The sequence below is a fragment of the Theropithecus gelada genome, chromosome 10, assembly GCF_003255815.1.
Source record: "Theropithecus gelada isolate Dixy chromosome 10, Tgel_1.0, whole genome shotgun sequence".
Classification (NCBI taxonomy): domain Eukaryota; kingdom Metazoa; phylum Chordata; class Mammalia; order Primates; family Cercopithecidae; genus Theropithecus; species Theropithecus gelada.
The window spans coordinates 12,862,826-12,877,923 of NC_037678.1; the positions used below are offsets into that span (position 1 = coordinate 12,862,826).

At 54.2% G+C, this 15,098-nt stretch overlaps 1 protein-coding gene across 1 annotated transcript in view; it reads right to left on the bottom strand.

Annotated features, from left to right (window-relative positions):
- Positions 1–15,098, bottom strand: part of TRIOBP (TRIO and F-actin binding protein) — a 76,417-nt gene that overhangs the window by 55,819 nt on the left and 5,500 nt on the right. The window contains exons 4-6 of the mRNA XM_025400571.1: positions 5,810–5,949; positions 4,369–4,570; positions 1,846–2,014 (exon numbers count right to left, since the gene is read on the bottom strand). Coding sequence (XP_025256356.1) covers positions 1,846–2,014; positions 4,369–4,570; positions 5,810–5,949 — 511 coding nt within the window. The remainder of the gene's footprint in view (positions 1–1,845; positions 2,015–4,368; positions 4,571–5,809; positions 5,950–15,098) is intronic.

The window sequence follows — 15,098 nt, forward strand, 5'->3', positions numbered from 1 at the left end:
GATTGACTTATGGGCTGTAAGTAAACGTTCACTGAGCGCCTGAGAGCATTGCCCCTCAGTTGAAGATGCCACATCTCCATCCCCTGCTTCCCTGAGCATCTGAAGCCTCAAAACCTCTTCCTTGGGGCTTGCAAATCCCACACAGCACAGCCAGCGCTGGGCGCACCGGCTCCCCAGCCATCTGCTCTCAGCAAAGGGCACACCATCCATGCAGACACCCAGGCCAGGAGCTGTGACCGTGTATCCTCCTGTCCTGAGTACCATCAAGTCTCCTTCCTAAACCTCTCTCCTTCTCTGTCCCCTCCTCACCCTGCAACCATGACCTTTAATTAATTAATTAATTAAATGGGTTTACGCCATTCTCCTGCCTCAGCCTCCCGAGTAGCTGAGACTACAGGCGCCCGCCACCTCGCCCGGCTAGTTTTTTTGTATTTTTTAGTAGAGACGGGGTTTCACCGGGTTAGCCAGGATGGTCTCGATCTCCTGACCTCGTGATCCGCCCGTCTCCGATTACAGGCTTGAGCCACCGCGCCCGGCCGCAGAATGTCTTTCAATTCGGGTTTGTGTGATGTTTCACCGGGGTTAGGTGTAGGCAATGCATTTGCAGAAGGACAATTTAGAAGGGAAGGATTCTGTGCGCACCCCAGCATCCCCTCCCCTGACCCCATGCATCACATCAGGGGCATCTGATGTTAGTTTGTTCCACTCTGGGGATGCTGAACAGCTGCTTGGTGAAGGTGGTATCTTCCTGCTCTCCCCAGCCTAACGGCATCTTTTCGCTCAGTAATCGATGCAGAATCGAGGACTGATGCTTTGAGACCATGGTGAAACCCCTGTTTCCTGACAACTTACCACCCTAGGTATTTCGCATCCACCGGTGATTCGTGCCTGAACCAGTTATTGCTATGGTAGCTGCAACAGTCTCTTAACTGGTTTCTCATCCTTCAGCCCCTCCCTGCTCCAACTCCTCCTTTGCACCTTTGACCTAGGGAACTTCCTAAGGCACAGGTTCAATTACATGACTTTCCTCCTCAAAAAAACCTTCAGTGGCTCCCTACTGCTTAGAGAAGAAAGTCCAAACTCCTTGACTAAGGCCAGGCACAGTGGCTCACTCCTGTAATCCCCAGCCAGGAATTTGAGACAAGCCTGGCCAACATGGTGAAACCCCGTCCGTACTAAAAATACAAAAATTAGCCAGGCGTGGTGTTGCAAGCCTGTAATCCCAGCTACTAGGGAGGCTGAGGCAGGAGAATCACTTGAACCCAGGAGGCGGAGGTTGCAGTGAGCTGAGATGGCACTACTGCATTCCAGCCTGGGCAACAGCGTGAGACTCTATCTCAAAAAAATAAAAATAATAATAATAGGCCAGGCGCAGTAGCTCACGCCTGTAATCCCAGCACATTAGGAGGCTGAGATGGACAGACCACTGAAGGTCAGGAGTTTTGAGACCAGTTGGGCCAACATGGTGAAATCCCATCTCTACTAAAAATACAAAAATTAGCTGGGCATGGTGGCGGGAGCCTGCAACCTCAATTACTTGGGAGGCTGGGGCGGGAGAATCGCTTGAACTGGGGAGGCGAAGGTTTCAGTGAGCTGAGATCGCGCCACTGCACTCTAGCCTGGGCAACAGAGTGAGACTCCGTCCCCCCCCAAAAATAATAATAATAATACAGTAGGTAGCATGGTTCATTGTGGCTGCTCCACCATGACATGGGAACTGTTACTATTATTAACACTCAGGCCACCAAAGTAAGCCATACCCAAGGTCCCAAATGGCCAGTGAGATGGCTATCTGGGGGGGCCCCAGGCCATCACCATGGGAACCAACCTGGCAGAAGGACTCACCCTCCTTTTTCTGGCCTGCAGTGTCTCCTCCCACAGGGGACCTGGTGAGGAGAGACGGAGCCTTTTGGGAGCTGTCAGCTTTCGGCCCCTCCTGAGGTCTCCTAGGGATCATCACTGCGAGCTCGTCCCAGTTGGGGGCCTCCTCCTGCCTCTCAACAGTGTCCCAATCCTGCCAGAGAAGGGGAGGAGAAAGTATGTTTGTGGGAGAAGAAAAGCTGCAGGACATATACTCCCCAAATGAGAGGGGTAGAAGGAAGGGAAGAGAATTGACATTAAAAAGCACTTCCCTGGTCGGGTGCGGTGGCTCACGCCTGTAATCCCAGCACTTTGGGAGGCCGAGGCGGGCGGATCATGAGGTCAGGAGATCGAGACCATCCTGGCTAACATGGTGAAACCCCGTCTCTACTTAAAAATACAAAAAATTAGCCAGGCGTGGTGGCGGGTGCCTGTAGTCCCAGCTACTCGGGAGGCTGAGGCAGGAGAATGGTGTGAACCCGGGAGGCAGAGCTTGCAGTGAGTGGAGATCGCGCCACTGCACTCCAGCCTGGGCGACAGAACGAGACTCTATCTCAAAAAAAAAAAAAAAAAAAAAAAAAAAAAAAGCACTTCCCTGCCGGGCGCGGTGGCTCACCCCTGTAATCCCAACACTTTGGGAGGCCGAGGCAGGTGGATCACCTGAGGTCAGGAGTTCAAAACTAGCCTGGCCAACATGTGAAACCCCGTCTCTACTAAAAATACAAAAACTAGCCAGGCATGGTGGTGGGCGCCTGTTAATCCCAGATACTCCAGAGGCTGAGGCAGGCGAATCGCTTGAACCTGGGGGACAGAGGTTGCAGTGAGCTGAGATCATGCCACTGCACTCCAGCCCAGGTGACAGAGCAAGACTCCATCTCAAAAATAAATAAATAAAATTAAATAAAAAAAAAAAAGCACTTCCTAGACCATCAAGTTCTGCATTCTGCCCCGGAGAGGTGACAGTGAGTGGTGCCACACTTTCTGTGGTGTAGACTCCGCTCCATGGACTCAGTAAAAAGCACTTCCAGCCTGGGCAACACAGTGAGACCCCGTCTCTACAAAATTGAAAAAAAAAAATTAGCTAGGCATGGTGGTGCGTGCCTGTAGTCCCAGCTACTCAGGAGGCTAAGGTCAGGGGATCACTTGAGCCCAGGACGTCAAGGCTGTAGAGAGCCATGTTCAAGTCATTGCACTCCAGCCTGGGCAACAGAGCAAGACCTTGTCTCAACAATCAACTTTTTTTTTTTTTTTTCTTTTTGAGATGGAGTTTTGCTCTTGTTGCCCAGGCTGGAGTGCAATGGCGCAATCTAAGCTCACCACAACCTGCGACTCCTGGGTTCAAGTGCTTCTCCTGTCTCAGCCTCCCAAGTAGCTGGGATTACAGGTGCCCGCCACCACACCCTGTTAATTTTTGTATTTTGGGTAGAGATGGAGTTTCACCATGTTGGCCAGGCTGGTCTTGAACTCCTGACTTCAGGTGATCGCCCACCTTGGCCTCCCAAAGTGCTGGGATTACAGGTGTGAGCCGCCGCACCTGGCCTTCAATCAGTCAATTAAATAAAAAGCACGTGCTGTTTGCCTGGCACTGTGCTGGGCTCTAGCAGGTGCTAAGTGCTAAGTCACTTATCGTCAATGAACCTAGGAGGCATGCACGTCCATTGAAGCCAAGAGCTTTGCCCAGAGTCCCCGAGTTCCGCATCTGGGACTGGTGTGAGATACCCCCAGGGGCCAGAGAGAAGTGGGTTCAAATCCTAGCCCCACTACTTCCCAGATGTGTGGCCTCCACTAAATTGCTCCCCCTCTGAGCCTCATATGGGACGACTGAAGTCTCCACCTCCGAGGGTGTGGTGAGTCTCCCTCGAGCCCACACCCACCAAACGCTTAGCATGGAGCTGGCCACGAAGCGTGCGAGGCTGGGTTGTTTTATTCTGAGTCTTATCACCACCCCCCATCATTTTCCTTTTGAAGGGGTCTCCTGGGACAAGCCTGTCTCTCCGGCTCCGTGGCAGCCCCTCAAAATGCCAATGCTAGAGGAAAGACTGCTAGGTCTTCTCTTTTCGTGGCTAAATGACCCCCGCAGCCTGCTCCCTTCCCTCTGTCCCTTGAAAATCTATGCCAGGGCTGGCCGTGGGGCTCAGCACCGTGTGGTGAGGGCAGGGCCCTGGGGTTCTGTGCCACTCTTGCTCTAGACACCACACCCAACGTCCCAGCCCTCTGGGACCTGGCAGCCCGAGCCCGCTGGTGATGCACCCGGAGCGCCTGTCAGCTGAAACTCCTTTCCCCGTCTTTTCACAGCCAGATCCCAGCCGCCCTGGGCCAGCCTGTGCAGAAACCCCCACCCTCTGGGGGTTCACCGGGGTGGCCCGAGGTGCCAGTTAATGGTCCAGAGGACCTCGCCGAATTCTCTGGTATGAGGCTTAGCCCTGGCCTGGAGATTCAGGCGGGACCCAGGGCTGCAGATGGAGGTGTGAGCCACTCTTGTCCTCCCATCTCCCGCTCCTGGCTCACCACAGAGGATGAGTTGCTGGTATCATCAGGGGTGGCGGAGTCAGCGCTGGAGCCGGGGTCAGAGCCGGGGTCCTCGTTGCAGCTGCCACGCAGGGAAGTGGTCAGGCCCTCCAGATAGGGCACTGCCTCAAGATCATGGCTCCTGCTCCTGGGGGCGGCTGTGGGACCCTCTTCTGGGAGCCCTGCTGAGGGGGATGGGCCCCTGGGAGAGGAGACCGACCCATGACTTTTTCCCAAAGAGTAATGGGGAGTTAGGGGTACTCCCCACCCCACCCAAGCATTCACACTCACTCACATGGGGAGCCTGGGGCCCACATGCTGGTGTGGGAGAGGGAGCCAATGCTGAGGGCTGCCTCTGTGTCAGGCTTTTTATATGGGTTGCCTCGTTGAGCTAACACAGCATCTCTTTATTTTTTTATTTTTAATTGTGGTGTTGTTGTTGAGACGGAGTCTTGCTCTGTCGCCCAGGCTGGAGTGCAGTGGCTCGATCTTGACTCACTGCAAGCTCCGCCTCCCGGGTTCATGCCATTCTCCTGCCTCAGCCTCGCAAGTAGCTGGGACTACAGGTGTCCGCCACCTCACCCAGCTAATTTTTTGTATTTTTTCGTAGAGACGGGGTTTCACCATGTTAGCCAGGATGGTCTCAATCTCCTGACCTCGTGATCCACCCGTCTCGGCCTCCCAAAGTGCTGGGATTACAGGCGTAAGCCACTGCGCCCGGCCTTCTCTTTTTTTTAATATGTCTACCTGTGAGGAGCACATGAGTGATCCTAGCACAATGCTGATTTGATTCAGTCTCTCTTATTTTACAGACAGGGAAACTGAGACACAGGAAGACAGAGTAACTTGCTCAAGACCCATCAGGGATGGATCTGAAGCCGGAACCCAGGTTTCTAGACTCTCAGGCCATGGCCTCCCAAGGTATCATGACCTTAAAGGGGGAACTGCCACTCAGGCCTGAGGGTGGAAGGAACCCCAGAGCCCGGAGCAGCGCACACCCAGGTAGGTGGGTGACAGCAGGTGCCCCTGGGTGCAGGGACTGTTTAATCTTTTAAAGCTGTGCAAAGGGAACCAGGAAATGTGAGTAGGCTGTGGCCATGCCCACTGCAAGGTGGGTGCACAGCAGCACACACCCTGGGGCAAAGCTGAGCTCGGTCTTAGGAGGTTATCGGCGGGGCAGGGGTCCCAGGAGAGACAGCCAGGGTTGGGGAGGGGAGGCTCAGCCACCCAAGTGCAAGCAGGGTGGTATGCTCTGAGCTTTTCCTGTCTGCCCAAGGAGCATGCCCACCGCCCACCTGTGCCTAGATTTGGAGGTCTGACCATGTGACCCATGCCAGCAGCCATTACAGACAGGTGTTGCCTTGGGGAAGGAATGCAAATGGGAAGGGCAAGGGCATTCCACCCCATGAAGCCTTTCCCCGGGCCCTGGGACTCTACCTACCTCCTGGACCCTGGCCCGAGGCCCGGGTCCACCACAGACCGGCAGCCGGAGGTTGAGGCGCTGAGTGGGTCCTCAGGGGCAGGTGGGCATCGAGGCAGGTCGCAGTAGGGCACCTCAGCACCTGAAGGGCTCCTGAGCTCCTGGGCCAGGGTTGGAGAGAGGAGACAACTCAGCGCCCACGTGGGGTCTCCCCTCCCCCTGCACAGCCCCTCCCAGCGGTGTGGGAGTCTCCAGGCATCTCCTCCGGGGATCTCGCACTTCTCAAGGAGCTGCCCATCAGGCTGGAAGCGCCCCTTGGGACTCAAGCCGAGGGCTGGCTGAGGTACCCGGTGTGTGCATGCACACGTGTTGTACACATACGGGCCTTGGAGCGGGTATGTGTGTGGATAAAGACCTGGTATTGGGGGCACGTGTGTGCACATAGGTGGAGTGAGCTCTTGCGCATGCATGCCTGCGCAGGTCCCGCGGGTACACGGATTCGTATGTTTGCATCAGTGCAAGTTTATGTATATATGCATGTATGTTGTGCGCCCCAGAACGAGGTGGAAAGAAGGATCCACCAGGGTCTTTTGCGGCCAAAAGACAAGGGTGAGGAGGAAGGATGAGGCTGGCTGAGAGAAGGAAGAGGTCTGAGGGAGGAAGAGGCAGTTTGATGGTAGAGGAGATGGGAAAACAAGGTCTTGGAGGACAGAAGAGATTTGCCCCACTAAAGGAGAGGCAGGGGCTCCAGGGCTGGAGGGTCAAGGCCCCAGAAAAAGGGCGGGGGCCTGGAGCCAGCTGCCCGCTCCTCTCTCCCTCCACCCTTGGCAAGGCCACACCTGTGAAGGCTGGTCTGGTGCTGGGCTCACCAGGGGAGAACGGTTGCTCACCTCCAGGGCCCCCCCCCAGTTCCTCCCCACCTCTGGAGAGCAGTAGGTCCCTCCCCTGGTGGTGGGAGACAGCGGCCATGGCACCCTGCGCCCCGCCTCCTCTCGGATTACCTGGGCTGCGGGCTCTGGCGGTGGTGGCGGCTGTCGGCTGTCAGCACCCTCATCCCCGGGGGGCTCCGGCTCAGGCCCCCACGCTGCCGCCCTCCCAGGCCCCGACTCCGGGCTGTGGTGGCAGCAGCAGCCGAGGCAGTGGAAACCTTAGAGGGGCCGGCTTCGGGAGCAGGGGCCCCTCATTACTGTTTCATAAGCCGGGGCCCAGCCAAGAACAATGCAGGACTTGAAACCACAGGAACCCGATCCCAGCAGCTCACCTGAGAGCCAGGAGGGGCAGGAGCCTGGGCATGGGATCCCTGGGGACCCTGGAGCCCAGAGCCCAGGGCCAAGGCAGCAGCCTGGTCGGCAACATGGGGTGGGCACAGGCTCTCCAGGTTCCAAGAAGGCCACCGCTGGGGGTCAGGCGGTGCCAAGAAGTGGGGTTGGGGTATCTGCCGTGACATCCAGGCCAGGGGAGCTTGGCAGGATTCAGTTTCGCCCCCTGCCCTGCAGCCAGATTCTGATCAGAGCTCGGCAGCAGGAGGTGTCAGATCCACAGCCGGGCCTGGCGCCTTGGCCACCCAGGGGACAGCACAGCAGAAATCAGGAGACACTCGCCAGGCATCATCCAGGGGTCTCCGCCCTGCCAGGCCCAGCAGGAGCCTCAGCCTGATGTGACACCTCATCCTGGCTTTCATCCCAGCTCCCGTCACCACCCCACCACCCACTTGAGTGGGCCCCACAGTCAGTCCCCAGCTCTGATTTCCTGTCTGGCGGGTCAGCACTGGCTCTGGCCTCAGATAGACCTCGGGCCCCATCCTGGCTCCTCCACTTCCCGGCTCGTGACCTCAGGCCGATGACTTCCCCTTTTGGAGCCTTGTTTTCTCCTCTAGGAAATGGAGGCTGAGATGCGACAAAGACCTGGGCCACATGTATCCTCTCTGTGCCTCAGTTATCTCATCTACAAAACCAGCAGGATAGCAGGACCCACCTCCTAGGGGTGTTCTGAGAATTAAATGAGTTAATATTTGTAAAGGGATTTTTTTTTTTTTTGAGACAGAGTCTCGCTCTTGTAGCCCAGGTTAGAGTGCAATGGCGCAGTCTCGGCTCACTGCAACCTTCGCCTCCTGGGTTCAAGCAATTCTCCTGCCTCAGCCTCCCCAGTAGCTGTGATTACAGGTGACGGCACGCCCGGCTAATTTTTCTATTTTTAGTAGAGACAGGGGTTTGCCATGTTGGCCAGGCTGGTCTCGAACTGCTGATGGCAGGTGATCTGTCTGCCTCAGCCTCCCAAAGTGCTGGGATTACAGGCGTGAGCCACCGTGCCCAGCCCCTAAAAAATTTTCATTAAATAGACAGGGTTTTGCCATATTGCCCAGGCTGGTCACAAACTCCTGGGCTCAATCAATCCTCCCACCTTGGATGCCCAAAGTGCTTGGATTATAGGTGTGAGCCACTGTGCCCAGCCAATTTTTTTTTTTTTTTTAGACAGAGTCTTACTCTGTTGCCCAGGCTGGAGTGCAGTGGCAGAATCTCAGCTCACTGTAACCTCTACCTCCTGGGTTCAAGTGATTCTCATGCCTCCACCTTCTGAGTAGCTGGGACTATAGGTGCACACCACCGTGCCTGGGTTAGATAGATAGATAGATAGATAGATAGATAGATAGATAGATTTTTTTTTTTTTTTTTTTTTTTGGAGACAGAGTCTCGCTCTGTCTCCCAGGCTGGAGTGCAGGGACGCCTTCTCGGCTCACTGCAAGCTCTGCCTCCCGGGTTCACGCCATTCTGCCTCAGCCTCCTGAGTAGCTGGGACTACAGGTGCCCGCCACCATGCCCAGCTAATTTTTTGTATTTTTAGTAGAGACGGGGTTTCACTGTGTTAGCCAGGATGGTCTCGATCTTCCTGACCTCATGATCTGCCCGCCTCGGCCTCCCAAAGTGCTGGGATTGCAGGCATGAGCCACTGTGCTCGGCCAATTTTTATATTTTTAGTAGAGATGGGGTTTCACCATGTTGCCCAGGCTGGTCTCGAACTCCTGCGCTCAAGTTGATCCGCCTGCCTCAGCCTCTCAAAGTGCTGGGATTATAGGCGTCAGCCACCATGCTTGGCCTCAAATTTTTTTTTTTGTGAGACGGAATCTTGCTCTGTCGCCCAGGCTGGAGTACAGTGGCATGATCTCGGCTCACTGCAAGCTTTGCCTCCTGGGTTCACGCCATTCTCCTGCCTCAGCCTCCCGAGTAGCTGGGATTACAGGCCACCATGCCCTGCTAATTTTTGTATTTTTAGTAGAGTCAGGATTTCACCATGCTAGTTAGGCTAGTCTCAAACTCCTGACCTCGGGTAATCCACCCGCCTTGGCCTCCCAAAGTGCTGGGGTTACAGGCGTGAGCCACCACACCCAAACCAGTGTCAGTTTTTTACTATCACATCTGGTACACAGGGAGCTGTTTCCTGCCCAGAGTTGGGTCCCAGGGCCTGGCTCAGAGACACAACAGTCACCCCTCATGCATTTGCCAAAGGAAAGTTTCACAGCCTCAGATCATCATCAGAGCAACTGGAGGCTCAAGAAAGTGGAGGATTTGATGTTGTGCCCCTCTCTGATCTCTTTTTTTTTTTTTCCCAGATAGAGTCTCGCTCTAGCAATGGCATGATCACAGTGCACTGCAGCCTCGATCTCCTGGGCTTAAATGATCCTCCTGCCTCAGCCTTCCAAGTAGCTGGGACTGCAGGCGTGTACCACTACATCCGTTAATTTTTTTTTTTTTTTTTTTTTTTTTTTTTTTTTGGAGACGGAGTCTCGCTCTGTCGCCCAGGCTGGAGTGCAGTGGCGCAATCTCGGCTCACTGCAAGCTCCGCCTCCCGGGTTCACGCCATTCTCCTGCCTCAGCCTCCCGAGTAGCTGGGACTACAGGTGCCCGCCACCACGCCCGGCTAGTTTTTTGTATTTTTAGTAGAGACGGGGTTTCACCATGTTAGCCAGGATGGTCTCGATCTCCTGACCTCGTGATCCACCCGCCTCGGCCTCCCAAAGTGCTGGGATTACAGGCTTGAGCCACCGCGCCCGGCCTAATTTTTTGTTTTGTAGAGATGGGATCTCACTTTGTTACCTAGGCTGATCTTGAACTCCTGGTTTCAAGCACATCCTTCAGCCTCAGCCTCCTAAAGTGCTGTGATCATAGGCAGGAGCCATTGTGCCCAGCCCCCTCTCTTACCTTGAAACCATCTCTGGTCTTGGCTACTGGAGAGGAGGGGCACATTGTGGGGTTTGCCTCCAAGCCTCTGGCCTTCTTGGCTGTCTTTGCTGATTCCCTGGCCTCCACCCAGGCCTATTCTCATCTCATTCCACACTTTCCTCTGCAGACGATAGCCTCATCCATGAGCAAGACTTTGGTCAGTGACAGATCCTGAAGACTCGCAGGCCACCATCTCCTGTGGTGGTCTGGCCCTGAGCTCCAGCTCCCCCAATTCACTAACCTCCCCCTCATCTCCACTGTGTCCTGCCGGCACCCCACACCATGCCCCAGACAACTCCAAACAGACCTCCCAACCCAAGTACCCTGCCTGGAGAAATAACAGGAGTCAGCCATGGGTTTCTCCCCTCCCTCACCCCCAAATCCTGTAGATGTGCCTGTTCAATTAGTTCGAAAATGTGTCAATTTGCCTCCATCTCAAAGCCCTGATCATCTCTGGCACTGATGAGTACGTGCACCTTTTCCTGGCGGGTCATCTGATTCACTCTCACCACCCTGCACACTCCATTCTCTCTGCCCAGCAATCAGAGTGACTGTGAAAAAAGCAAATCAGGGCTGAGCGCAGTGGCTCACACCTGTAATCCCAGCACTTTGGGAGGCTGAGGCGGGCAGATCACGAGGTCAGGGGATTGAGACCATCCTGGCTAACATGGTGAAACCCTGTCTCTACTAAAAATACAAAAAATTAGCTGGGCGTGGTGTGGTAGCGGGCGCCTGTAGTCCCAGCTACTCGGGAGGCTGAGGCAGGAGAATGGCGTAAACCCGGGAGGCGGAGCTTGCAGTGAGCCAAGATCGCGCCACTGCACTCCAGCCTGGGCAACAGAGCAAGACACCATCTCAAAAAAAAAAGAAAAGAAGAAAGCAAATCAGAACATATCACTCCCTTATTGGTGGCTCACACCTGTAATCTCAGCACTTTGGGAGGCCAAGGAGGGTGGATTGCTTGAGGCCAGGATTTCAAGACCAGCCTGAGTAGCATGGTGAAGCCCCATCTCTACTAAAAATACAAAAATTAACTGGGCTTGGTGGCGCATGCCTGTAGTCTCAGCTACTTGGGAAGCACAGGCAGGAGAATCGCTTGAACCTGGGAGACGGAGGTTGCAGTGAGCCGAGATCATGCCTCTGCACTCCAGTCTGGGTGACAGAGTGAGACTCCATCTCAAAAAAAACAAAAACAAAACAAAACAAAACTCAGAATCCTAAGTCCTCAACATGTCCACAAAGCCGCACAAGGCCAGTGAGACCAGGCCCCGCCCATTCTCCATCCTTGTCCTATAGCTCCTCTGTGCCCCCTCTTGCTGTCCTCTCCAGCCCAATGTGCAGCCTCCTTTCTGCCTCAGGGCCTTTGCATATTCTTTGTTTGTTTGTTTTGTTTTGTTTTGAGAGGATTCTCGCTCTGTTGCCCAGGCTGGAGTACAGTAGTATAATCTTGGCTCACTGCAACCTCTGCCTCCTGAGTTCAAGAGATTCTCCTGCCTCAGCCTCCCGAGTACCTGGGAATACAGGCAGCTGCCACCACACCTGGCTAATTTGTGTATTTTTAATAGAGATGGGGTTTCACTATGTTGGCTAGTGTGGTCTTGAACTCCTGACCTCAGGTGCCCACCCATCTCGGTCTCCCAAAGTGCTGAGATTACAGGCATGAACCATTGCACCCGGCCTATTTGTTTGTTTTGTTTTTGAGACAAGGTCTCACTCTGTTGCCCAGGCTGGAGTGCATTGGCACACTCACAGCTCACTGCAACCTTGAACTCCTGGGCTCCAGTGATCCTCCCACATCAGCCTTCTGACTAGCTGGGACTAGTGTGCACCATCCTGCCTGGCTAATTTTTTTTTTGGTAGAAATGGGGTCTCACTGTGCTGCCCAGGCTGGTCTCAAACTCCTGAGTTCAAGTGATCCTCCTGCCTCAGCCTCCCAAAGTGCTGGCATTACAGGTGTGAACTGCCGTGCCAGGCTGGCCTTTGCACATTCTACTCCCTTCCTCTCCTCTTCCTGCAATTTCACTGACTAATGCTAATGCCTGCATAGCCTTTACCAAGCAGCTGAAATGTCATTTTTTCAGAGACACTTTCCCCAATGCCCTATCCTTTACCTTCATGCCACTTACTATTCCTTTATACATTTATCACAACCAAGATTAAATAATCATGTGCATGATTACTTTCTTACTGTCCATTTCTCTTGCTAGACTACAAGCCCTATGAAGTCAAGCCAGGGATATGTCCCCCTCTCCTCATCTCCTCCTCCCTCTCCGTCTCCCCTTCCCTCTCCCCCTCCCCCTCCCTGATTTCTTTTCTTTTGTTTTCTGTTCTGTTCTGAGACATAGTCTAACTCTGTCACCTAGGCTGAAATACAGTAATGCGATCACGACTCACTGCAGCCTCCACCTCCCAGTCTCAGGTGATCCTCCCACCTCAGCCTCCCAAGTAACTGAGACTATAGCTGCATGCCACAACGCCCAGCTAATTTTTTTTTTTTTTTTGAGACGGAGTCTCGCGCTGTGTCACCCAGGCTGGAGTGCAGTGGCGCGATCTCGGCTCACTGCAAGCTCCGCCTCCCAGGTTCAGGCCATTCTCCTGCCTCAGCCTCCAAGTAGCTGGGACTACAGGCGCCCGCCACCACGCCCGGCTAGTTTTTTGTATTTTTAGTAGAGACGGGGTTTCACCATGTTAGCCAGGATGGTCTCGATCTCCTGACCTCGTGATCCGCCCGCCTCGGCCTCCCAAAGTGCTGGGATTACAGGCTTGAGCCACCGCGCCCGGCCTAATTTTTTAAATTTTTTGTAGAGATGGGGTTTTGCCATGTTGCCAGGCTAGTCTCGAACTCCAAGTGATCCGTCCGCCTTGGCCTCCCAAAGTGCTGTGATTACAGGAGTGAGCCACTGCGCCTGACTGTGCCTTTCTGATTTATCATGATTTCCCCAACATCTAGCATAGTTCCTGGCGCATTTTTAAGCACCTATTCAGTATATATGAATTCATGAGCTGACCCACAGTCTGAGGTGGGAAATGGTGGGATTGAGACTAGAACTCAGACCAGCCTGAATCCAGAGCTCTCCTGTTCCATGCTTGCCATCTTCCCAACCACTGGGAGAAGGTCATTTGCATGAAAGATGGACTCCCAGGCATCTGTTCCCTGAACCTGAACTTGCAGGTGAGCACAGGAAAGCTATTATTGGAGGTATCAAGACCGGTAGAAGCCAGGCGCGGTGGCTCACTCCTGTAATCCCAGCACTTTGGGAGGCTGAGGTGGGTGGATCACCTGAGGTCAGGAGTTCGAGAACAGCCTGGCCAACATGGCGAAACCCCGCCTCTACTAAAAATACAAAAATTAGACAGGCATGGTGGCGGGCGCCTGTAATCCCAGCTACCAGCTACTTGGGAGGCTGAGGCACAAGAATTACTTGAACCCGGGAGGCAGAGGTTGCAGTGAGTCGAGACTGCGCCACTGTAGTGTGGCCTGGGTGACAGAGCGAGACTCTGTCTCAAAAAAAAAAAAAAAAAAAATACTAGTAGAAAAGAGTCCTCCAAGGTTTACTTTTCTGGTCAGGAAGGGGGAAGACAGGAAACTAACATGAACCGAATTAGCCACATGTGGCTTGGGCTAAGCAGTGCCAGATGTCCTGAATGAGAAGCCTATTGCCCCAACTTCAGCCATGAGGACAGTGAAGCCAGAGAAGTTAACTCCAGGTGACACAGCAGGTCACGGCAAACCTAGGACTGGAGCTCGGGCCTGCCTGGCTCCCAAGCCCAACAGCAGTAACCCCTTCCCAATGGCACCTCTAGGAAACTAACCCCTGCATGAAACTGGCTGCCAGGCTCAAGGGGAGCTTCAGGCCGGGCGCGGTGGCTCATGCCTGTAATCCCAGCACTTTGGGAGGCCGAGGTAGGCGAATAACGAGGTCAGGAAGATTGAGACCATCCTGGTTAACACGGTGAAGCCCCATCTCTACTAAATATACAAAAAATTCGCCAGGCGAGGTGGCAGGCGCTTGTAGTCCCAGCTACTCGGGAGGCTGAGCCAAAAGAATGGTGTGAACCTGGGAGGCGGAGCTTGCTGTGAGTCGAGATGGTGCCACTGCACTCCAGCCTGGGCAACAGAGCGAGACTCTGTCTCAAAAAAAAAAAAAGAGGAGCTTCAGACCCCAGTGGGAATGACGAAGCCATGGGGGTCAAGGTTGGAAGGACCCTCGGAGGTTCATGGGTCTGAGGTTTCTCATCGTGTGTATCAGGTCCTCTGTGTTTACATGCATGGGGGCTTGGCAGCAGACTACATCAATCACAAGGTAAGAAAAGGACTCTTCTTCACTCCTTCAATAACTTGAAGAAGAAAATCTCGGCTGGGCGCAGTGGCTCGTGCCTGTAATCCAGGCACTTTGGGAGGCCAAGGCGGGCAGATCACAAGGTCAGGAGTTCGAGACCAGCCTAACCAACATGGTGAAACCCTGACTCTACTAAAAATACAAAAATTATCCAGGCGTGGTGGTGCACTCCTGTAATCCCAGGTACTCAGGAGGCTGAGGCAGGAGAGTCACTTGAACCTGGGAGATGGAGGTTGCCATGAGCCGAGACTGAGCCACTGAACTCTAGCCTGGCGACAGAGAGAGACTCCGTCTCAAATAAAAAAAAAAAAAAAGAAAAGGACTCTTCTTCACTCCTTTAATAACTTGAAGAAGAAAATCTCGGCCGGGCGCGGTGGCTCAAGCCGGTAATCCCAGCACTTTGGGAGGCCGAGACGGGCGGATCACGAGGTCAGGAGATCGAGACCATCCTGGCTAACAGGGTGAAACCCCGTCTCTATTAAGAAATACAGCCGGGCGCGGTGGCTCAAGCCTGTAATCCCAGCACTTTGGGAGGCCGAGACGGGCGGATCACGAGGTCAGGAGATCGAGACCATCCTGGCTAACACGGTGAAACCCCGTCTCTACTAAAAAATACAAAAAAAAAACTAGCCGGGCGCGGTGGCGGGCGCCTGTAGTCCCAACTACTCGGGAGGCTGAGGCAGGAGAATGGCGTGAACCCGGGAAGCGGAGCTTGCAGTGAGCTGAGATCCGGCCACTGCACTCCAGCCTGGG